Below are 25707 nucleotides of genomic sequence, written 5' to 3'. Positions count from 1 at the left end.
GCCGTGGGAGCAGTGTGACAGCCGGTGATCGGTGAGTTATGTAGTGCTTGGAGAGAGGGAGAGAGACACACTGACAACGACAATGCAAAATCACTCCAGCATTGATTTTCTCATTCTGCAACAAAGTTGGTGAGCTGCGTTTTTGTTGACAAAAACGCGGGTAAAACGCATGCCAAACTTACCAAATTGATAGCATGCGTTTTTCCTTGCGTTTTAGATGCCCTCATTGATTTTCAATGGGTGACCAGTATTGACAAAAACGCAAGCAAAAAAGAACATGCTAATTCTTTTTTTGTCATAAACTTGTCACAAAATGGTCCCATAATGGTACAAAATATACCTACAAATGGGGAGCAAAGAGAGTATGCCGGCGTTCCCCACACCCAACGCACGTTTCGCATTAGCGATGCTTCTTCCAGGACTCTGCTTGTTTCCAGGTTTTTTTGTTTTTGCAGCAGTTAAACAACTGTCCCCAGTGATAGATTCTCTTGAACATTGTGGTATTCCTTTGTTATATAGGGTATAGCAGATCTATTAGGTCTTCGCAAAAAAACTAGTTCTCCTATGGATTGGGGCCAAATTTGTTTTTAAAAATATGTATATAAAATAAAAGACAAATAAAGCAAAGAAAACGTCCAAACTGACCCAACCCATCAAATGAAAAAAATAAAAAGGGAACCTATTATAATATTTTTACTGGTGTCAAAGTGCAATTTAATGAATAGGGAACTATACTTTGAAAAAAAAAATTGGGGGTTTTTGTTACTTTTTAAAATAACACAATTCTTATGGTAGCTCAAATGATTCAGCATCGCAGGCTTCATTCAGACTTTTTTTTTGCTTTTTGGATTGATTTTGATCAGTGCTTTTTATCCAATTTTAACCAATTTTTGCTTTGTGTGACTGTTTTTTACCACTAGTATGACGTCCGTTTTTATAGTAAAAAAAATAAAATGGAGAGGAGTAGAATGTAACACTGTATATTATCCATACACCGAAGTGTGAGGGGTGTAAGGAAGAGGCGGTCAGTTTGTCCATCATCCAATATCTTAAGCCTGCTTTACACGTTGCAATTTCGCAAACGATATCGTATGCGATTTGCAACGCCCCCATCGTATGTGCGGCACGTTCAATTTGTTGAATGTGCCGCACAAACGATTAACCCCCGTCACACGCACTTACCCTTCCATACGACCTCGATGTGGGCGGCAAACGTCCACTTCCTGGAGTGGGAGGGACGTTCGGCGTCACATCGATGTCACGCAGCAGCCGGCCAATAGAAGCGGAGGGGCGGAGCTAAGCGGGACATAAACATCCCGCGCACCTCCTTCCTTCCGCATTGCTGGCCGGGAGCCGCAGGAGGCAGGTAAGATCTGTTCATCGTTCCCGGGGTGCACACACTGCGATGTGCGCTACCCCGGGTACGATGAACAACCTGACGTGCAATTCATGAGACAAGTACGATGTGTATGCGATGAACGTTTTACCGTTCAATCGCAATCGCACGTACCTGTCACACACTACAATGTACCTTACGATGCCGGATGTGCGTCACTTACGACGTGACCCCGCCGACACATCGTAAGATACATTGCAGCGTGTAAAGCAGGCTTAAGTTTGGTAAGACGGACATATCTGTGATTTATTCTTTTTTTTTATTTTTTCATGCTAGTTGGTGCCAAAGCTGACAAGAAACTTTCTCAAAGAGGGATATATGGAAAAAACAGGTCCCAAGGTAAGGAACATGGAAAAATCCTAAAACTCCTTCTGTTCTCCAATAAACAGAATTGACTCCAACAAGTGTGAAATCCTAATACTGCAATACTAAGGCGATGTGCGTCCACTGAGTATTTGCAGAAATTTCTATATCTCCTGGCAGAAAAAAAAAATGTGCATTTTTGGTGCATTTTTTCCATGCATTTTTTTATGCATTTTTGGTGCGTTTTTTTCCATGCATTTTTATGCACTTTTGGTGCGTTTTTTCCATGCATTTTTTATGCATTTTTGGTGTGTTTTATCCATGCATTTTTTAATGCATTTTTGGTGTGGTTTTTTCCTTGCATTTTTGGTGCATTTTTCCCATGCATTTTTTATACATTTTTGGTGCGTTTTTTCCCCATGCATTTTTAAGCATTTTTGGTGCGTTTTTTTCCTTGCATGCAGGCTATGTGCCCACAGGGGAAAGTGTCCTGCGGTTATATCTGCAGGACATTCCGCAGGAGCTCCCAGAAAACCGCAGCACAACTTTGTCTGTTTCCATGCTGCGGATGTACAGCGGAATGTCCTGCGGATATGCTGCGGTAATTCTGCATTGAGGATACAGTACCATGGCTTCAGCACTGCATCCTCAATGCAGAACAAGTGCTGAGTGATCGGGGAGTTCATACCTCCATCACGCAGCACTTCTCTCCGTCTCCGGCCACGTTTACACAGTGAAGGAGAAGGTGGGCGGGCCTGAACTAGCTCTGGCTGTCACATGACTGGAGCTCGCTCAGGCCCCGCCCACCTCCTCCTTCCTGCTCCTGTGCACTGAGGGAAAATGACCGGGTGTCTGCTATCAAGGCAGGTAAGTATGGGACCAAGGCAGGGGATTTCTGCAGGTAATGCCGCAGGAATAATTGACATGCAGTTATGTGTGGCTGCGGGATATCCCCAGTATATTCCGCAACCACACATTCCGCAACGTGGACACAGCACTCCCCATGTAACATTGGGAGTGTCTGTACATGCTGAAACTTGCGGATTTATCTGGAAAATGCAGATAAATCTGCAGGTTTTCCGCGGCAAAATCCGCAGAAGCAAGCTCCCGTGGGCACAGGGCCTTAATTCATTTTTGATGCGTTTTTTTTCCATGCATTTTTTTTATACATTTTTGCTGCGTTTTTTCCATGCATTTTTTATACATTTTTGGTGCGTTTTTTTCCCATGCATTTTTAGACATTTTTGTTGCGTATTTTTATGCATTTTTGGTGCGTTTTTTCTATGCATTTTTTGTGCGGTTTTTTTCCTTGCATTTTTGGTGCTTTTTTTTCCATGTATTTTTATGCATTTTTGGTGCTTTTTTCCATGCATTTTTTATGCATTTTTGGTGTGTTTTTTTCTATGCATTTGGGGTGGAAAAAAGCTGAAAGAATTGACACATTGCAGATTATTTTTTGCAACAAATCTCCAAGGAAAAAAAAGCAACGTGCACAAAATGTCAGAATTCTTATTGACTTTGCTTGGCATCAAGATTTGCACACAGTTTTGTGACAAACGCATCAAAAGCATAATAATAATACATTGTGTGCACATAGCCTAATAGTCTAACCACAGAAATTTCGGGAAAACAAGAAATTTATCTCCCGACCAACATCTGGTGCTTTATATGAAGTATGGTGCTGTAAGGAAGACAAATCTGTCAAGTTACCTTATAACCTGTCCCTGCACTAATGAGACAGAGATGGTTTCAAGGACGGTAGCAAAAGGCATCACACGGAAAATACCAAGTGTACCAGTTTTGCCCAGACCATTCCTTTTAAGACCATGATAATTTGTGAAAGTTGGGATTCGATGAGGATGATATGGATATGGAGGATGATATGGATATGGAGGATGATATGGATATGGAGGATGATATGGATATGGAGGATATGGATGAGGAGGATGATATGGATGAGGAGGATGATATGGATGAGGAGGATGATATGGATGAGGAGGATGATATGGATGAGGAGGATGATATGGATGAGGAGAATGATATGGATGAGGAGGATGATATGGATGAGGAGGATGATATGGATGAGGAGGATGATATGGATGAGGAGGATGATATGGATGAGGAGGATGATATGGATGAGGAGGATGATATGAATGAGGAGGATGATATGAATGAGGAGGATGATATGGATGAGGAGGATGATATGAATGATGATATGGATGATGAGGAGGATGATATGGATGAGAAGAATGATGAGGATGATATGGATGAGGATGATATGGATGAGGATGTTGATGTAGATGATGATGATATGGATGCTGAAGATGATGTGGATGATTATATGGGTGATGGATGATGTTGTAGACCCCACGCATGACCTCTAGTTCTTACTGGCTGCAGTTTCTGATATACATGTCTGTGTTCCCAGCATACAGAGGGCTTTAAGAAGAGATGGTTCACCTTGGATGACAGAAGATTAATGTACTTCAAAGATCCAATGGTAAGAATGTGTGTACTGGAGTGAGGTGAGATTGATGGATCCGGAACACGCGGAGATTACACCTGCAATAACCTTCATTACTGACGTCCTGGCTTCACTCTATTTTTTGCATCCAGAACATTATATTCTTGTATTACTGAATAAGGAGGAAGAAATGGCCCCAAAACTCCTCTTCCTCCAGACTGATAATAATCTGCCAAACAGGGAGTGCACAGGTGGGAGACCTATAGTGTGATGGGGCCCAGGTGACCCTCCTATACATAAGTAAATGTGGCACTTTGCGAGTTGGGGACCAGTTAGTGATATTGCCCTGCACCTAAAAGTTACACATTGCCCCAATTAATCACATCTTTCTGGTTGCCGCTCCGGCTACTCAGAGAAGAGGGTGGCCAGTCACCACATCCTTTTGTATCATAACCATAAGGCTGTGGTATGGTGAAATTTCATATACATGGAGATCCGCAATGTATGGCCCCAAACCTAATAGCCATTTTGGGTCAAACTCAAAGACCTGGCTGTTAGAGTAGCTGTCATTTCAGAAGAACTTGCAGCAGAATCTCAGCCTCTAGTTCCTCCCTCTCCATAGAACTTTATAAGCACCAACTGTCATCTCTTATCTCAGTAATGGCAAAATCTGTCTCCATTGAGTTTTGATTTTACCCATGAACTGAGAGTAGAAGATCAGTCCAGGAGGAGAAACAAGCAGATTTCTCTGATAAGATATGTAATTTAGTTGCTTATTTTCATGTGTTCTATTAATTTATGAAATAAAACTTTAAAATGATGGTAACTCCTTAAGCAAAGTACAAGTGATCTTACGTATCTGGAGGAAGAGGACTATGGAAACGTATGATTTTTATTTAGAACTTAACCCAATTAATGAGACCCCTACCCCTCCAGCCAGATATAGCAGATATACTGGTGATACTGGTAACACTGGATTGTGTTGTCCCCTTCCAGGACGCCTTCGCCAGAGGAGAAGTGTTTATTGGGAGCACCGAAAATAACTATAAAGTAGAAGAAGGACTTCCTCCCTCCACACAGGGGAATCACTGGCCGTTCGGCATCACCATTACGACTCCCGACAGGAAGTTCCTGTTTACCTGTGAGAGCGACGCTGAGCGCACAGAGTGGATCGCTGCCTTTCACAGAGTCCTCAGTAAGCCTATGCTTCCCCAGGAGTACGCAGGTCAGAGCACTGTCCTACAATCGCTAAGAGAGCAGGGTGCTCCATGCTAAATGTCAAGGTGCAGAAGGGGTTAATGACGAGATTCATTATTCCTACAGATCTTGTGTGGCATACACCTAATATTCCTGGTAACGTAAAGGGTTAATAAAAATGGTCTACAACAGAATTTTGATGCATCGTTAGGCTTTTCATCTCTGGTCCACTAGTATTGGCCATTGTTAGGTTTTTTCATCACTTTTCCACCAGTATTGGCCATTGTTAGGTCTTTCATCACTGGTCCACCAGTATTGGCCATAGTTAGGCTTTTCATCGCTGGTCCACCAGTATTCACCATCGTTAGGTTTTTCATCTCTGGTCCACCAGTATTCGCTATAGTTAGGCTTTTCATCGCTGGTCCACCAGTATTCGCTATAGTTAGGCTTTTCATCGCTGGTCCACCAGTATTCGCTATAGTTAGGCTTTTCATCACTGGTCCACCAGTATTGACCATCGTTAGGTTTTTCATCACCGGTCCACCAGTATTGGCCATCGTTAGGCTTTTCATCACTGGTCCACCAGTATTGGCCATCGTTAGGCTTTTCATCACTGGTCCACCAGTATTGGCCATCGTTAGGCTTTTCGTCACTGGTCCACCAGTATTGGCCATCGTTAGGTTTTTCATCTCTGGTCCACCAGTATTCGCTATAGTTAGGCTTTTCATCGCTGGTCCACCAGTATTCGCTATAGTTAGGCTTTTCATCACTGGTCCACCAGTATTGACCATCGTTAGGTTTTTCATCACCGGTCCACCATTATTGGCCATCGTTAGGCTTTTCATCACTGGTCCACCAGTATTGACCATCGTTAGGTTTTTCATCACCGGTCCACCATTATTGGCCATCGTTAGGCTTTTCATCACTGGTCCACCAGTATTGGCCATCGTTAGGCTTTTCGTCACTGGTCCACCAGTATTGGCCATCGTTAGGCTTTTCGTCACTGGTCCACCAGTATTGGCCATCGTTAGGCTTTTCGTCACTGGTCCACCAGTATAGGCCATCGTTAGGCTTTTCATCACTGGTCCACCAGTATTGGCCATCGTTAGGCTTTTCATCACTGGTCCACCAGTATTGGCCATCGTTAGGCTTTTCATCACTGGTCCACCAGCAGCTCAATCTCTTTGTGTCTTATTGGTGCTGAAGTCTTATCTCCCTTTAGATGCCATAGTCCTGGTACATCACTGCGTCTAAGTGGTTAAACTACTGCAATTAGTACTATCTCAAAAGGCCCCAGTTACAAACGAGTTTCAGCTGTGTAAAACAGCTGACATCGACTAGGTATGGAGCAGGCTAAGCGCATTGCAGACTCCAGAGAGGTGCTCCACGCCTCTCCCGTAGATATATTTGCTACTTATCACTGGAGGTCTGACCGCTGGACCCCCCCTTCCCCTCCACTGATCCAGAGAAATGTGGCGACCGCTCGTTCTCATGGGAGCGCTGCACTCGGCTATCTTTGGCACTCTCATAAGAATGAATGGAGTGGATGTACTTCTAATCGACCACTGCTCCATTCACACAGATCTCTGGATCGGTGGGGATCCCATAGGTCGGACCCCAGTGATCAGGAAATTATCATCTAACCCACGGACTACACCTTAAAATTCAATGTTAAATAGTGATGAGTGAGCATGCACTGCACTGCTAATTACTCTCTCTATTGCTTACATCTGACTGTCTCTGCTCTGCTACATCTGACCATCTCTTTCAGATCTAGCAGAGTTGAGACAGTCAGAGACGCTACATCTGACCCTCTCTACTTTACTACATCTGACCATCTCTGCTCTATTATATCTGAGTGAAATGGTCAGATGTAGCAGAGCAGAGACAGATGTAGCGTCTCTGACCATCTCCGCTACTTCTGAATGAGCCGGTTAGAGACACTTCATCTGTGTCTGCTCTGCTACATTTGACCGTCTCACTCAGATGTAGCAGAGCTGAGACGGTCAAAGACGCTACATCAGATGTGGCAGGGCAAAGCACAGTGACAGGGCAGAGAAGTGGTCAGATGTAGCAGAGGAGAGACCAGATGTAGCATATCCGACTGTCTCTGCCCTGCTACATCTGAGTGAGACAGTCTTATGTTGCAGAGCAAAGACTGATGGAGCATCTCTGACCAACTATGCTTCATTTAACCATCTCAGCTCTGATACATCTGAGACAAGATGTAGCAGAGATGGTCAGACATGGTCCATCACTCTATACATGGTCAGACATGGTCCATCACTCTTTGCTCTGCAAAATCTGACTCACTCAGATGGTCAGATGTAGCAGAGCTGAGACGGTCAGATGTTCCAGTGCACAGACGCTACATGAGATGACCATCACTCGGCTGTAGCGGAGCAGAGACAAATGTAGCGTCTCTGATCGTCTCAGTTCCGCTACATCTGACCGTCTGCTACATCTGAGTGAGATGATGAGATGCAGCAGAGCAGAGACAGATGTAGGTAATGGTACTATGATAATGGGTCTTTACAGTGTAACGTGGTTACTATATGGCGGTATTATGCTGGATCTATACAATGTAATGTAGTTACTATATGGCGGTATTATGCTGGGTCTATACAATGCAATGTGGTTACTATATGGCGGTATTATGCTGGGTCTATACAATTCAATGTGGTTACTATATGGCGGTATTAGGCTGGGTCTATACAATGCAATCTCTCTCTCCTCTCTTTGTCCCCGCTCCACACAATTGGGAGCTCACGGTTTATGGATTATGTATACAGCATCTATTGACCTTATTGTGCGGAGCTCCCCCTAGTGGCAGCAGAAAGAATTTGCTTATAATCTAGTACACCACTATAATCGGGGTACCTCTTTAATCCTGTCTTCTTTTCTTTTTCTTTTACAGTGGAAGCTCATTTTAAGCATAAACCATAGTACAAGAGATTTCCAGAAATATTTATGAAAAGGCAAAAGGAAAATGCATCCATGAAGTGTCGTGGAAAAGGGGGAAAACTCCAATGATAATTGTGAATATAATGGCCACGAGCCGGCGGCAGCTCGGCCGAACTTTCCACTACAGATGTTCAGCCAGGACTGAGCACATCAGCATAATGTCTGTCTTACTATCTCGTGCCATATTGTGTGTGCCCCACGGTCCGGCTAGACTGGCGGAGACGAGCTATGGCGTCTAGACCGGGGACTAGGTGAACGTTCCTCAGTATCCTCATCCTGCATTCATCGTATTCTTACAATTTAGATATTGGAGCAGAACTTTTTAACGACTGGATCAGTGAAGATCCCAAGACGAACTCCCATACCGAGCTTCTCCTCCTTGAAGTTTTTAGGACGGAGGATCTCCCATCGCATGAGAAGAGCGAAGGATCTGAAGCGCCTCGTACATCATACTTGAACCTTCAATTGGACACAAGAAGCTTTTTACTCTCCTGATCCATATTTTGTATCTGCTCCATAGCTCGAAATATGGAGACACGGACAGACCCTATACAAACGTTTCGGGACACAATGGTGCTTCATCAGGGGGTCAGTGGTGGAACGTTTCGATTGGGGGCGAGAAGTTATCTGTCCATTTTAGGAATTAGTTCTCGTACACCACCACCATTGCTCTTTTCTGATTTGCCTATATGGACATGGTCTGTGTATGCTGTGCAAAATGCCGGGAATGCTAAGGTTTTTATAACTTTGGTTTGGACGATGATGTGGTACAAGATCTGGCATATGTCGGCAGGCTAAAATGTATTACTGTAATATCCTTTAAAGCCTGGAGATGGCACTATTAAAGGGATCCTGTCACTCTATTCATGCAGGCCTATTTTTAGCAGTATGCAATAGAGTAGAAGCAGCTGAGCAGATTTATATATACACTGTGGGGAAATATTCATTATAACTTGTATTTTATTAATCAAAATCAGCCATCACTGTATGACGGAGAGAGCTGTCCGTCATTTAGCAGGACCACCCCCTGGACACCTCGCCCCCTGGACACCTCGCCCCCTGGACACCTCGCCCCCTGGACACCCCGCCCCCTGGACACCCCGCCCCCTGGACACCCCGCCCCCTGGACACCCCGCCCCCTGGACACCCCGCCCCCTGGACACCTCGCCCCCTGGACACCCCACCCCCTGGACACCCCGGTACAGAAACAGCAGGAATTTCAATTATATATATAAAATCTCAATCTGCTCAGCTCCTTCTGCTTCATCACATCATCTGAGCAGGTCCGACTCTATGTCCAAGATGACAGGTTACCTTTAAGTGTAAGTGTAGTGTTGTCTGTTTTCGAGGAGAATGTGCATCTTCTAACATCATTTAATTTTTAGGTTCGATATTCTGGGTGGATTAATTCTAAATATAAATATATCGTTATAGCGGTCAGAGCTATATGTCCCGAACAGAGTATTAAATTATAGAATTCTGGCTGCTCTCAGCCGTGACTGAGCTCCCGAGCGCCCTCTGGTGGTGGCTGCAATGAACAGTATTCAGTAAGCTTCAAAACTTTGACTTTAGGAGGCTGTAATGAACTATATGCAAGAAGCTCCTCAGCTCCATCTAGAAGGGGCTGCAATGAACAATATGCTCATGAGCTTCATCTGGTGGTGGCTGCAATGAACAATATACACTATACTCCTGAAATCCATCTTGTGGTGGCAGCAATGTGTAGTGTACATTAGGCGCCTGCACTCCTAGTATTGATGGCTGCAGTATGCAGCAAGTTTCTGAGCTCCCTCTAGTGGTGGCAGCAATGTACAGTATACATTAGGCTTCTGTGCTCCTTCCAGAGGTGGCTGCACAGTACAGTATACATTAGGCCTCTAAGCTCCCTCTAGTGGTGCCTGCACAGTACAGTATACCCTACGCTTCTGAGCTCCCTCTAGTGGTGGCAGCACAGTCCGGTATACATTAGGCTTCTGAGCTCCCTCTAGTGGTGGCGGCAATGTACAGTATACATTAGGCTTCTGAGCTCCCTCTAGTGGTGGCTACATTGTACAATATGCATTAAGCTGCTGAGCTTCCTCTAGTGGTGGCTGCAATGTACAGTATACAGTAGGCTTCTGAGCTCCCTCTAGTGGTGGCTACATTGTACAATATGCATTAAACTGCTGAGCTTCCTCTAGTGGTGGCTGCAATGTACAGTATACATTAGGCTTCTGAGCTCCCTCTAGTGGTGGCTGCAATGTACAGTATACATTAGGCTTCTGAGCTCCCTCTAGTGGTGGCTGCAATGTACAGTATACATTAGGCTTCTGAGCTCCCTCTAGTGGTGGCTACATTGTACAATATGCATTAAACCGCTGAGCTTTCTATAGTGGTGGCTGCAATGTACAGTATACATTAGGCTTCTGAGCTCCCTCTAGTGGTGGCTGAAATCTTCTGAGCTCCCTCCAGTGGAGGCTGCAATGTCCGAGATACATTCGGCATCTGAGCTCCCTCTAGTGGTGGCTATATTGAATAGTATGCAGTACTCTCCTGCGCTCCCTCTAGTGCTGGTTGCAGGCAGTTGGAGTTTGCAGAACTGGGAATATGGAGTTTCAACTACAAGATCTATTTAGAAATATTTAGTAAAGCATTTTAGACTTAACCACCATTTTTTTTTCTGAAAGAAAAAATAAATTAAGTCTGAACATAAATTTCAAAGTCTTCCATTACAACATATAAGATGCACAATCCATAAAATATAGAAGTGACATATAGTAAATTCCCTTCTCCCCTTACAGATGTGACAATGCCTTTGGCACCATTCCTAGGTATCAGGCCCAGCCCTTGGGTATTTATTTTATATCGATCAATTTACTTGCATATGTTCACATTAGTGATGAGTGAGCACTAAAATGCTTGAGTGCTTGGTACTTGAGTCAAGGAGCCTTAATGCTTGGATGGGTTTGATTCGAGTTCTGGGTTTTAATGGAAGTCTATAGGAAATGCGAACATTTTTCTGGAAGCTCTGACGAGTAGCACTGGGAGGCTGAAAAAGATGGAAACAGCCCTGACATGGAATGGGAAGAGCATGGGCAAGACGCCTGGACACATGTCTAACTTCCAGGTCGCAGTTGGGAACAATGTTGTCAGAATATTACTTTGCGCTTACAGAGCAGCAATAACGCATACAAAAGCGAAGATAACGAACTTTACAGTAAAAAATGTAAAGAAACATTCTTTCCTGTATAATGACTTGTATATAGGGAGAAATTAAAAAGAGAAAAATAACCTGCCTCCTCCATCCCTTAATAGCCGGGCCCTCTCTCACCATATTTCCTCATCAACTATGGCTACAGTAATGACCTAGTAGTGTATGTGACATGGTCAGACACATCCTGCCTAAATTATGAAGGCGGACTCTGAACCTCACAAAGCCTATGTGGACAATGCAAGAACTGCCAAAAATTACAAAGAAGAGGGACTCCGATACACCGTGTATTAGGCTCCTATCACACATCCGTGTTTCCAGTATGTATGGTGTGCGTTTTCACAAGTACCTTCCTGTTTTTACACATACACTTATACTTACTAAAATAGATATTGATATTTACACCTCCGTGTTTTCACATGGACTGTGTGTCCTCCACACATGTAATCCACACAGAGACAAGAATTACTATCCGTAAAGCGCTAAAGATAATAAAGAAAGAGATCTCACAGCTCTCAATTAAATAAATAAAAGAATAAAGCAACATATCTATCTATCATCTATCTATCTATCTATCCATCCATCTATCTATCATCTATCTATCCAGTCATCTATCTATCTAGCCATAGTTCTGTAGGTTGAAAAAAGCCCCTGCTCCATCTAGTTCATCTTTCCTCCACCAATTATACATTTTATCATTTATAACTGACAATGTTGTGTGTAGTGAGGAAATCATCCAGCCCTTTTTTAAAAGCTGTTATAGTATCTGCCATTACTACCTCTAGTGTTAGGGCATTCCACAGTCTGACTGCTCTAACTGTAAAGAACCCTTTCCTATTTAGCTGTCGGAATCGCTTTTCTTCCACTCACAGTGAATGCCCCCTGGTCTTTAGTATTATCTTTGGAAGAAATAAGTCATGTGCCAGTCCTTTATTGACCACACATGTATTTATACATATAAATGAGACGTCTTTTTTCTAAGCTAAACAAATCCAACTTTTTCAACCTCTCATTGTATGGGCAGCCTTCCTTCCATTCCTTGTAGTAGTCTTGCTGCCCGCCTTTGAACTGACTCTAACTTCTGAATGTCCTTTTTAAAATGTGGAGCCCAAAACTATCCCATATTCCAGATGTGGCCTTACAAGTTATTTATAGAGGGGTAACAATACGTTGGAATCACGGGATCTAATCTCTCTTTTTATACACCCTAAAATCTTGTTTGCTTTAGCAGCTGCTGCCTGACATTGAGCGCTGCTGCTCAGCTTATTTGTAATGAGAATACCAAAGTCCTTCTCCTGTTCTGTAGTCCTGAATTTACTTCCATTTAATGTATATGCAGCTATAGGATTACTCTGTTTTAGGTGCAGGTGCATTATCCAGTCATCTATCTATTATCTATCTATCTATCATCTTTGCACATCTTTAACACTTACAAGTCAGTAATTCTTTGAATGCATTTAATTCTGGTCCATGTCACATGGAAGGCACACTTATATAATCGATGTCCGGTCCGTGTTTTTCACAGACCCATAGACTTCTATTGTCACTTGTCATCCGTGCTGACGATAAAAACCAGACGTGTGTCTCTCTGGATCGCAGGGACATACGGTCCGTGGGAAAAGACAGAGGTGTGAAAATCACCACCTATTGTAATGAGTATGTGTGTGAACATGTCTCCAGTATGTAAAAAAAGGAAACCACATTTACTGGAGACACAAACCTGTGATGGGGACACTAAAGTTACTCTTCCTGAACTGATTCCGGAGGACAGTGTGCCGAGCATCGCACTCCCGGGTCTCCTATAAGATCCGATTTCTCGATGCGGCCGGCCAATCACAGTACAACATGGCTACAGCATTATCGTATATGACAGGCAATCCTTGCTTGTTGATTGGCTGTCTAACAGCTACAAACCACGTGGGGCGGGGACTCAAGCATGGCGCTTGACTAACGAGCATGCCCAAGCACCCCAATGCTCAAGCGAGTGGCAAGCACGCTCACTCATCACTAATTATCATATTAATGAGCTGCTATTCATCAGGTAACACATTGACCGGGACTAGTCATTAAAAATGATTTACTAAACAGTAAACACATACATACATATATCCAAACTTTATAGTGGACAGCCCCTTTAAGTGGAAGTCTTATTATTCTGCATTGCTTACATAGCACAGCACTTAACATAAATCAGCATCACTGTCCCCATTGGGGCTCACAATCTAAGGTCCTTATCAGGATGTCTTTGCAGTGTGGGCGGAAACTGGAGAACCCAATAGAACCCCACGCAAACACGGGGAGAACATACAAACTCCTTGCAGATGGTGTCCTTAGTGGGATTTGAACCCAGGACCCCAGCGCTGCAAGACTGCAGTGCTAACCACTGAGCCACCATGAAGACTACATCCGTTATGTTACATCTGATAGGAACCATTATATTCCACAGAATATGCATCATTCGATATATGGTGGATCACTCCAATGATCACTAAACAGCCTCAATGGAAAGAATGCAGAAGCCTTTATTGTAAGAGAGTGCGTTCCTGATTGCAAAACGAAAGCCGTCAAGTACTGCAGCATTTTACGAAGTAGATTACTTATCCAGGAATAGCTTATGTATAAAAATAAATATATTAAATTTGTGAAAAGTATATACAGTACACCATTTCCCTTGACAGGAAGGTTCACCCTGAATTATCTATTTCTTTCTCTGTTAATAGAATTTACATTCTGTGCTGATCGTAGTCTTAAAATCTCTGTGGTTATTATTAGTGATGAGTGAGCACTACCATGCTCGGGTGCTCAGTACTCGTAACTAGTGATGAGTGAGCACTACCATGCTCGGGTGCTCAGTACTCGTAACTAGTGATGAGCGGGCACTACCATGCTCGAGTGCTCAGTACTCGTAACTAGTGATGAGCGGGCACTACCATGCTCGGGTGCTCAGTACTCGTAACTAGTGATGAGCGGGCACTACCATGCTCGGGTGCTCAGTACTCGTAACTAGTGATGAGCGGGCACTACCATGCTCGGGTGCTCAGTACTCGTAACTAGTGATGAGCGGGCACTACCTGCTCAGGTGCTCGGTACTCATAACTAGTGATGAGCGCGCACTACCATGTTCGGATCTCGTAGCTAGTGATGAGCGAGCACTACCATGTGCTTGGTATTCGTAACAAGCAGTTGGATGCTCGGATGGGCACAATTCATGTACCGAGTATAATGGAGGACAATGGCGACTTGACAATTTTTCCGAAAAAGTTCCCCATTGACTTCCATTTTACTCGGGTACTTGAGTTGCGCCCATCCGAGCATCCAACTGCTCGTTATGAGTAATGAGCACCTGAGCATGGTTGTGCTCACTCATCACTAGTTATTATAACTGCCCCATTCTCTGTCAGCTTCTATTTCAGCCACCACTAGAGGGCGCACAGTCGCTGCTCGTACTATTTTGTTATTGCAGAATCCACTATGTCTGTATGCAGCAAGCTCCCTCTAGTGGTGACAATAGGGAGCCAACATTTTTCTATACATGTCTATACAGGGGATTTGGAGCAGTTTGTCTGAAAAAAAAAGATACTGTAGGGCAAATAGATTGATGTATCGTACAAACCTGCAATCTCTGTATTATGTAGCCTCCGCCATCTTCACTTTGGGGCGATTTGAAGCTTCCTCCTCCTTTGTGTTCTCCTTACAGCACTACTACTGAAGCGGCCCTACTGTGTAAATGCATTATTAATTTTAATACAAGTTACTAAAATATAATTTCCCTATCCGGTACATGTAATTTAGCACAGGGCATCTCCAGGCTTAGCGGGCGGGAGGATGTACGTCTGTCTTGTATATAGCATGTTTATTCCTTCCTCAGCGGCGCCTCTGGACTGTGACATAGGATTCGGGCTCAGTGTTTGTTAATTATCATTCATTATGATGTACACACTTTGGTTGGTCCCAAATAAGTGATACTAAATGTAACTGATCAATAAATTATTACACTAAACCTGTGATTGTGCCCCCTGCTGGAATAGATCGATGATCTGCGGCTTTCTTCTCTAAGGTAAAGGAGATCCTATGCCTCTACAGTAGACTGGTGGGGTATCAGTAAATTGGGAATGAACCCTCTGAATCAAGCGGATTGGAAATGTGGTCCCTTACTGGACCTAGATTGTGGATGTAGGGATGGGCGCATAGACAATTGCAATCATAATTATTCACCGCACCCATATATATATATATATATATATAGCAAAATTTATAATAAACCAATGGAACAAGAACAATATACAGTGTGTCCACTCATATCCTGTCCACCGCCATTAACTTGAGAACGGCGGCAGCTATAGGCATATTAGTGGTGTCTAGGTATAGTAAAGAAGCCATGCGCTACACAATGAAACCACCTATAGCTCCACCTGGTGGAAAACAACGGAGTTAGCTTTTTTTATCTCGAAAACGGAACAAGATAGAGGAAAAAAAGTGAATTAAAAAATTGTAGGGCATCATCAATTCAATTCGAATCGACACCTTGCATACAGAAATGCTAGGATTAGAACGTGTAAAACTCACAAGGCTGCAGACGTGAAGCGATACCTCATGGAGACCTTCCTACAAGTCATTGGGTATGGTGGCTGTGTGGAGTGCCCTCCACGCTCACCTGACCTGACCCCATTGGACTTCTTTCTGTGAGGTCACATCAAACAGCAGGTGTATGCGACCCCTCCACCAACATTGCAGGACCTACGACGACGTATCACAGATGCTTGTGCAAACGTGTCACCTACCATATTGCACAACGTGCAGCAAGATACAGTATGCTGTGCAGAGGCCAGATGTGCATTGCAGCTGACGGGGGCCACTTTGAGCATCAAAGTTACATGAGCGCCATATGCGTGACCAGCATTCAATGTTTTTTTTTTTTTGGGGGGGGGGGGTCATGGGTTTCATATCATAGCATTTCTGTATGCAAGGTGTCGATTCGTATTGAATTGATGATGCCCTACAACTTTGTAATTCACTTTTTTTCTCTATCTCGTTCTGTTTTGAGATAAAAATGTCAACTCTGTTGTTTTCCACCAGGTGGCGCTATAGGTGGTTTCATTGCGTAGTGCATGGCTACTTTACTATACCTAGACACCACTTCTATGCCTATAGCTGCTGCCGTTCTCAAGTTAATGGCGGTGGACAGGATATGGATGGACACACTGAATAGCTCAACATGATAGAACAAGGAGTTTCTTCAAATTTTACACAAATGCTACTTTTAAGCTGAGGGGCTACACGGTGATTTTGACCACAATACAAACCAAGGAACCAAAAATCGCTCAATGCCGACACTGCGTAGCAGCGTAATACAGGTTATTAGGGTCACAATCGAACCCAGGAGTCACCAAAGAAAAATTCAAATTACTTTTCGATACTTGTTTGTTGTACCTTGTAGGTCGCAATATGCCCACGACGTAACAGCAACATAGAGCAATTTGTGGCAGTGTGACCTAGTTAACCCTTATTGTGAAGCATGGAGGAATCTTGGTGATGCCTACAGTGATGCGTGGCGGTGGCTCAGTGATATCTACAGTGAGATGGGTGACTCGGTGACATCTATTGAAACATGGTGGTGGTGTGATGACGTCTACTAAAGAGTGGTGGTGACTCGGTGACATCTATTGAAACATGGTGGTGTGATGACGTCTACTAAAGAGTGGTGGTGACTCGGTGACACCGACTGAAGCATGGTAGTCGGTCGTGATGTCTAGCGAAGCATAGTGGTGGCTCGGTGATGTCTAGTGAAGCATGGAGGTGGCTCGGTGCTGTCTAGTGAAACATGGTGGCTTGGTGATATGTACATTGAGACAGGTGGCTCGGTGCTGTCTAGTGCAACATGGTAGTAGCTCGGACGTCTAGTGAAGCATGATTGTGGCTCGGTGATGTTCTGAGGCTGCTTTAGTTTCTCTGTCACTAGAAACCTACAGTTTGTGGCAGGCAAGATTGACTCAAACAAGATTCAGGAAAACCTAGGAGAAAACAATTTCTGTGAGGATGCTGAAGCTTGGGCATTATTGGACCTTCTCACATGGCAATGATCTCAAGGATACCTCAAAATCCACGAAGCCTTGATTTCAGAAGTGGTAGGAGATTCTGGAGCGGCCATCACAGCTGCACGACTTAAACGCTATAGAAAATCTTTGGTGGCATTTGAAGAAAGTGGTTGCAGCAAATCAAAGGATATTGGTGTCTTGGAAACCATTACCCATGGGGTAACATTCCTCACGAAAGCTGCCTGAAGCTGATGTCCCCGTGTCATGTTTGCAGCAGGTCATAACAGCCAGAAGGGCACTACGGCATGCTAAAGTAGATTGTCATGAAGGGGGTGAATAATTCTTCAGCCAGTGGTAAAAGTTAAATTTTGTAATGAATTTGATGCATAATCACAGGGCCAAAGTATTGAGCCCCCAACCTGCAGTCGCTGGGCCAAGGTATTCAGCCGCAAGCTCAGGGCCAAAGTATTGAGCTGCAACCTGCAATCACAGGGTCAAGATGAGTGATAAATATTCATTAAAATTTAGTCTCTGAACATAATTTGTTTTTCTATTTTTTTACGTCATTATTTTAAATTCCGTTTTGTGCCTGATAGAGAAAAATATAAAGGAAAAAAAAAAAGTGAAAAATATTCAATTTTCTAAACCTCCACAATGCACCACTGAAAATCATTTTGCATTAAGTTCCCCTTTGTGCAGAAATTATTTTTATATATATTGGATATATTTTTTTTGCTACCGCTAGGGGGAACTATAACCAGCATTTTATTTTTTTTTTTCTGTTTTCTTGCTTTTTATTTTTTCATTTATCCACACATGCCCCTCCATAAGGCCATAAATGACTTATGAGGACCTATGGAGAGAATATCAACATTTAAATATAGGTTTATCTTGCTAACTTTCCCTGTAACTGGGGTGGACATATTAGACCCTCTCCTGGCTACACTGCAGCGCTGATACTGTGATCAGAAAGGCAGAGATGGTAATAAACAGTCTCTGCCTTCTCTATAGTGAGTGTGTCCATGTTATGAGAACCAGCTCCTGCAGTGGTTTACTCTGCACTGCGTTACAACAATCATTGCACAGTGAAATGTGGACGGACATTTAAAGTCTATGGTTGTTGCTCAAGTAGTAAAAGTGGCACTTTGTATTTCCACTAGAAATATTGTAATGAGGTTAATTATACGATTTTTGACTCCTTTGTGTAGAAAAGTGCTGACCAAAATGTGCATTGATGGGTAAGATCTGTATACCCTATTTAAGTAAGGAGCGTGCAGATCTTTTTTATAAAGGCGAAAGGTAGCGGAGTCTTCTCGGCGTGCATGTACGCTCTATTCCTGATATGGAAGAAAACGTTACAAAATTTCATGGCTCAGAGTGTGGATCCCTTCTACAAAAGGGAGAGCGTGAACGCTAGACCGACTCCACTACTCCTCACCCATACTTAAGGACTAGACGTCAGTAACTGTTGGGACAACACTTTTCTACATAAAGGAGGGAAAAATTGGGCAATTACTCCTTACATGTCTCTTAACGTTTGCTCCATTATTTAAATAAATATCAAGATATATTTATCAAAAAAATCTCAAACAAATAAAAGGAAACACCAAAATACAAAAAAAATAAAAATATTATAATATATAATATAATTTTTTTGTATTTTGGTGTTCCCTTTATTTTATAGAATATTTTATATAATCTTAAAATAAAGAACACAAAAATATTTTTTTATATATATAATTTTTTTATTTTTGTGTTATCTTTATTTTAAGATTATATAAAATATTCTATAAAATAAAAGGGAACACCAAAATACAAAAAAAATATATATTTTTTGTATTTTGGTGTTCTTTATTTTAAGATAGATAGAGATATAGATATATATAGATATATATATATATATATATATATATATATATATATATTATATATATATATATATATATATATATATAATATATAGACACACACACACACACACACACACACACACACACACTATCTTAAAAAGAAGGGAATTTTGTTTACTTACCGTAAATTCCTTTTCTTCTAGCTCCAATTGGGAGACCCAGACAATTGGGTGTATAGGCTATGCCTCCGGAGGCCGCACAAAGTATTACACTAAAAGTGTAAAGCCCCTCCCCTTCTGCCTATACACCCCCCGTGCTCCCACGGGCTCCTCAGTTTTGGTGCAAAGCCAAGAAGGAGGAAAAAAATTATAAACTGGTTTAAAGTAAATTCAATCCGAAGGAATAATCGGAGAACTGAAACCATTCAACATGAACAACATGTGTACACAAAAAAACAGGGGCGGGTGCTGGGTCTCCCAATTGAAGCTAGAAGAAAAGGAATTTACGGTAAGTAAATAAAATTCCCTTCTTTGTCGCTCCATTGGGAGACCCAGACAATTGGGACGTCCAAAAGCAGTCCCTGGGTGGGTAAAATAATACCTCGTAATAGAGCCGTAAAACGGCCCCTTCCTACAGGTGGGCAACCGCCGCCTGAAGGACTCGTCTACCTAGGCTGGCATCCGCCGAAGCATAGGTATGCACCTGATAGTGTTTCGTGAAAGTGTGCAGGCTCGACCAGGTAGCCGCCTGACACACCTGCTGAGCCGTAGCCTGGTGCCTCAAAGCCCAGGACGCGCCCACGGCTCTGGTAGAATGGGCCTTCAGCCCTGAGGGAACCGGAAGCCCAGCAGAACGGTAAGCTTCGAGAATTGGCTCCTTGATCCACCGAGCCAGGGTTGATTTGGAAGCCTGTGACCCTTTACGCTGGCCAGCGACAAGGACAAAGAGTGCATCCGAGCGGCGCAGGGGCGCCGTACGAGAAATGTAGAGTCTGAGTGCTCTCACCAGATCTAACAAGTGCAAATCCTTTTCACATTGGTGAACTGGATGAGGACAAAAAGAGGGTAAGGAGATATCCTGATTGAGATGAAAGGGGGATACCACCTTAGGGAGAAATTCCGGAACCGGACGCAGAACCACCTTGTCCTGGTGAAACACCAGGAAAGGGGCTTTGCACGACAACGCTGCTAGCTCAGACACTCTCCGAAGTGATGTGACTGCCACTAGGAAGACCACCTTCTGTGAAAGGCGTGAAAGAGAAATATCTCTCATTGGCTCGAATGGTGGCTTCTGAAGAACCATCAGCACCCTGTTCAGATCCCAGGGTTCTAACGGCCGCTTGTAAGGAGGAACGATGTGACAAACCCCCTGCAGGAACGTGCGTACCTGTGGAAGTCTGGCTAGGCGCTTCTGGAAAAACACAAGAGAGCGCTGAGACTTGTCCCTTAAGGGAGCCGAGCGACAAACCCTTTTCCAGTCCAGATTGAAGGAAGGACAGAAAAGTGGGCAAGGCAAAAGGCCAGGGAGAAAAACCCTGAGCAGAGCACCACGACAGGAAAATTTTCCACGTCCTGTGGTAGATCTTGGCGGACGTTGGTTTCCTAGCCTGTCTCATAGTGGCAATGACCTCTTGAGATAATCCTGAAGACGCTAGGATCCAGGACTCAATGGCCACACAGTCAGGTTGAGGGCCGCAGAATTCAGATGGAAAAACGGCCCTTGAGACAGCAAGTCTGGTCGGTCTGGTAGTGCCCACGGTTGGCCGACCGTGAGATGCCACAGATCCGGGTACTACGACCTCCTCGGCCAGTCTGGAGCGACGAGGATGACGCGGCGGCAGTCGGCCCTGATCTTGCGTAACACTCTGGGCAACAGTGCCAGCGGAGGAAACACATAAGGGAGCTGAAACTGCGACCAATCCTGAACTAAGGCGTCTGCCGCCAGAGCTCTGGGATCTTGAGACCGTGCCATGAACGTCGGTACCTTGTTGTTGTGCCGGGACGCCATGAGGTCGACGTCCGGCACCCCCCAGCGGCAACAGATCTCCTGAAACACGTCCGGGTGAAGGGACCATTCCCCTGCGTCCATGCCCTGGCGACTGAGATAATCTGCTTCCCAGTTTTCCACGCCTGGGATGTGAACTGCAGAGATGGTGGAGGCCGTGGCTTCCACCCACATCAAAATCCGCCGGACTTCCTGGAAGGCTTGCCGACTGCGTGTGCCGCCTTGGTGGTTGATGTATGCCACCGCTGTGGAATTGTCCGACTGAATTCGGATCTGCTTGCCTTCCAGCCACTGCTGGAACACTTTCAGGGCAAGATACACTGCCCGTATTTCCAGAACATTGATCTGAAGTGAGAACTCTTGCTGGGTCCACGTACCCTGAGCCCTGTGGTGGAGAAAGACCGCTCCCCACCCTGACAGACTCGCGTCCGTCGTGACCACCTCCCAGGATGGGGGTAGGAAGGATTTCCCCTTCGATAATGAAGTGGGAAGAAGCCACCACCGAAGGGAAACTTTGGTCGCCTGAGAGAGGGAGACGTTCCTGTCGAGGGACGTCGGCTTCCTGTCCCATTTGCGTAGGATGTCCCATTGAAGAGGACGCAGGTGAAACTGCGCGAAAGGGACTGCCTCCATTGCTGCCACCATCTTCCCCAGGAAGTGCATGAGGCGCCTCAAGGGGTGTGCCTGACCTTGAAGGAGAGATTGCACCCCTTTCTGTAGTGAACGCTGCTTGATCAGCGGAAGCTTCACTATCGCTGAGAGGGTATGAAACTCCATGCCAAGATATGTCAGCGATTGGGCCGGTGTCAGATTTGACTTTGGAAAATTGATGATCCACCCGAAACTCTGGAGAGTCTCCAGAGTAGCGTCGAGGCTGTGTTGGCATGCCTCTTGGGAGGGTGCCTTGATCAGCAGATCGTCCAAGTAAGGGATCACCGAGTGACCCTGAGAGTGGAGGACCGCTACTACAGTAGCCATAACCTTGGTGAAAACCCGTGGGGCTGTTGCCAGGCCGAACGGCAGTGCCACGAACTGCAGGTGTTCGTCTCCTATGGCGAAGCGCAAGAAGCGCTGGTGCTCTGGAGCAATCGGTACGTGGAGATAAGCATCTTTGATATCGATCGATGCAAGGAAATCTCCTTGGGACATTGAGGCGATGACGGAGCGGAGGGATTCCATCCGGAACCGCCTGGTCTTTACGTGTTTGTTGAGCAGTTTCAGGTCCAGGACAGGACGGAAAGACCCGTCCTTCTTTGGGACCACAAACAGGTTGGAGTAAAAACCGTGACCCTGTTGCTGAAGAGGAACAGGGACCACCACTCCTTCTGCCTTCAGAGTGCCCAGCGCCTGCAGAAGAGCCTCGGCTCGCTCGGGAGGCGGGGATGACCTGAAGAATCGAATCGGGGGACGAGAGGTGAACTCTATCTTGTAACCGTGAGACAGAATGTCTCTCACCCAACGGTCTTTTACCCGTGGCAGCCAGGTGTCGCAAAAGCGGGAGAGCCTGCCACCGACCGAGGATGCGGATTGAGGAGGCCGAAAGTCATGAGGAAGCCGCTTTGGTAGCGGCACCTCCGGTGGTCTTTTTAGGACGTGACTTAGACCGCCATGAATCAGAGTTCCTTTGATCTTTCTGAGGCCTTTTGGACGAGGAGAATTGGGACCTGCCCGCGCCCCGAAAGGACCGAAACCTCGACTGCCCCCTCCTCTGTTGGGGTATGTTCGGTTTGGGCTGGGGTAAGGATGTATCCTTTCCCTTGGATTGTTTGATGATTTCATCCAAACGCTCGCCAAACAATCGGTCGCCAGAAATTGGCAAACTGGTTAAGCGCTTTTTGGAAGCAGAATCTGCCTTCCATTCCCGTAGCCACAAGGCCCTGCGGAGTACCACCGAATTGGCGGATGCAACCGCCGTACGGCTCGCAGAGTCCAGGACAGCATTAATAGCGTAAGACGCAAATGCCGACGTCTGAGAGGTTATGGACGCCACCTGCGGCGCGGACGTGCGTGTGGCTGCGTCAATTTGCGCTTGACCTGCTGAGATAGCTTGTAGCGACCATACGGCTGCGAATGCTGGGGCAAAAGAAGCGCCGATAGCTTCATAGATGGATTTCAACCAGAGCTCCATCTGCCTGTCAGTGGCATCTTTGAGTGAAGCCCCATCTTCCACTGCAAGTATGGATCTAGCCGCCAGTCTGGAGATTGGAGGATCCACCTTGGGACACTGAGTCCAACCTTTGACCACGTCAGGGGGAAAGGGATAACGTGTATCCTTAAGGCGCTTAGAAAAACGCTTATCTGGACAATCATGGTGATTCTGGACTGCCTCTCTGAAATCAGAGTGGTCCAGAAACATACTCTGTGTACGCTTGGGAAACCTGAAACGGAATTTCTCCTGCTGAGAAGCTGACTCCTCTGCTGGAGGAGCTGAGGGAGAAATATCCAACATCTTATTTATGGACGCAATAAGATCGTTCACTATGGCGTCCCCATCAGGAGTATCAAGATTGAGAGTAGCCTCAGGATCAGAATCCTGATCAGCTGTCTCCGCTTCATCAACCAAAGATTCCCCCCGCTGAGACCCTGAACAATATGATGATGTCGAGGGAATTTCCCAGCGAGCTCGCTTAGTTGGTCTGGGGCTGGGGTCTGTGTCAGAGCCCTCAGCCTGGGATCTATGAGACACCCCGGGGGGACATTGTTGGTCCAACTGAGGGGGGCCAGGGAACAATGATTCAACAGTGTCCCTGTGCTGAGATACCGGTCTGGACTGCAAGGCTTCTAGTATCTTAGCCATAGTCTCAGAGAGTTTACCCGTAAAGACTGCAAACTCCGTCCCCGTCACCTGGACAGTGTCAGCAGGTGGTTCCCCCTGGGCCCCCCTTAGCAGAGGCTCCGGCTGTGCAGCAGGGGCCGAGCAGTGCACACAATGAGGGTCAGTGGAACCTGCCGGTAGCGGCGTCGTGCATGCGGCGCAGGCAGCATAGTAAGCCTGTGTTTTGGCACCCCTGCCTTTTGTGGGCGCCATGCTATTGTCTTCCCTGAGCAACACAATAGGGTATATAGCCAGAAATCAACTGTGCACCATACAGTGTAAAGTATATACCATAACCATATAATTTATAATTACACTTCTGCACAATGGGGCTAGCACCACAGGTGCTGCTTACCACCCGCTTAAAGCGGTTGTGAGGCCACCAGAATCCCTGTCTGGGTCTCCCAGAATTTGTCCCCCTCTGCAGCGTCCGAGGAGCTGACAGGAATGGCTGCCGGCGTCCTGAGGAGAGGAGGGAGCCGTGGGCGTGACCCAGAAAGTGCGGGAACTGGTGCCCCACTGTGCACAGTGAGGGGGGTGGAGTATGCAAAGCATGCTCCATCCCTCATTGCTGTTCGTCCTGTACAGCGTCCCGCCCTTCCCCTGCCTGTCAGGGCTGGGGGTGGGAGGAAAAGAGACTAGGCCGCAAAAGCCGGGGACTCGAGTAATAAGCGCGGCCGCCGTATAAGCGCGGCCGGCGCGGAAGTCCCCGGCGCACTACAAGTCCCAGCCGCGCCGCAGTGTTAACCATGGCAGCGGCGGTCAGCGCGGTAGTCCCCATACACAAACACACTCAGCGACGCTGCAGTGTGTAATGGCACATTTAACCCGGTCAGCGCCGCGGTCCCCGGTGCACTAGCACACCCAGCAATGCTGGAGTGTTGCTGTGCGCGGTCCCCACGGGGACACAGAGTACCTCCAAGTAGCAGGGCCATGTCCCTGAACGATACTCGGCTCCTATCCAGCAGAATCCACGGGAGCTGTGGATGGAGCACGGCCTCAGTGCCTGGAGACCGATAGGATCCCACTTCACCCAGAGCCCTAAGGGGGATGGGGAAGGAAAACAGCATGTGGGCTCCAGCCTCCGTACCCGCAATGGATACCTCAACCTTAACAACACCGCCGACAAGAGTGGGGTGAGAAGGGAGCATGCTGGGGGCCCTGTTAAGGGCCCTCTTTTCTTCCATCCGACAGTCAGCAGCTGCTGCTGACTAATCTGTGGAGCTGTGCGTGCATGACTGCCTCCTTCGCACAAAGCAAAAAACTGAGGAGCCCGTGGGAGCACGGGGGGTGTATAGGCAGAAGGGGAGGGGCTTTACACTTTTAGTGTAATACTTTGTGCGGCCTCCGGAGGCATAGCCTATACACCCAATTGTCTGGGTCTCCCAATGGAGCGACAAAGAAAAAGGGAACACCAAAATACAAAAAATGCAAAAAAAATATATTTTTTTTTTGTATTTTGGTGTTCCCTTTATTTTAAGATATATCT

At 45.6% G+C, this 25707-nt stretch overlaps 1 protein-coding gene across 1 annotated transcript in view; it reads left to right on the top strand.

Moving 5' to 3' along the window:
• Window positions 1-15521, top strand: part of ADAP1 (ArfGAP with dual PH domains 1) — a 199715-nt gene extending 184194 nt beyond the window's left edge. The window contains exons 8-11 of the mRNA XM_075318072.1: window positions 1673-1735; window positions 4128-4199; window positions 5160-5388; window positions 8278-15521. Of these exons, the coding sequence (XP_075174187.1) occupies window positions 1673-1735; window positions 4128-4199; window positions 5160-5388; window positions 8278-8306 (393 nt within the window). The 3' untranslated portion in view covers window positions 8307-15521. The remainder of the gene's footprint in view (window positions 1-1672; window positions 1736-4127; window positions 4200-5159; window positions 5389-8277) is intronic.
• The last annotated feature ends 10186 nt before the right edge of the window (window positions 15522-25707 follow it).

Source organism: Anomaloglossus baeobatrachus, chromosome 7 (assembly GCF_048569485.1).
Source record: "Anomaloglossus baeobatrachus isolate aAnoBae1 chromosome 7, aAnoBae1.hap1, whole genome shotgun sequence".
NCBI classification, from domain to species: Eukaryota; Metazoa; Chordata; class Amphibia; order Anura; family Aromobatidae; genus Anomaloglossus; species Anomaloglossus baeobatrachus.
The sequence above is the reverse complement of the archived record's forward strand: the minus strand, read 5'-3'. Positions and strand labels throughout refer to the sequence as shown.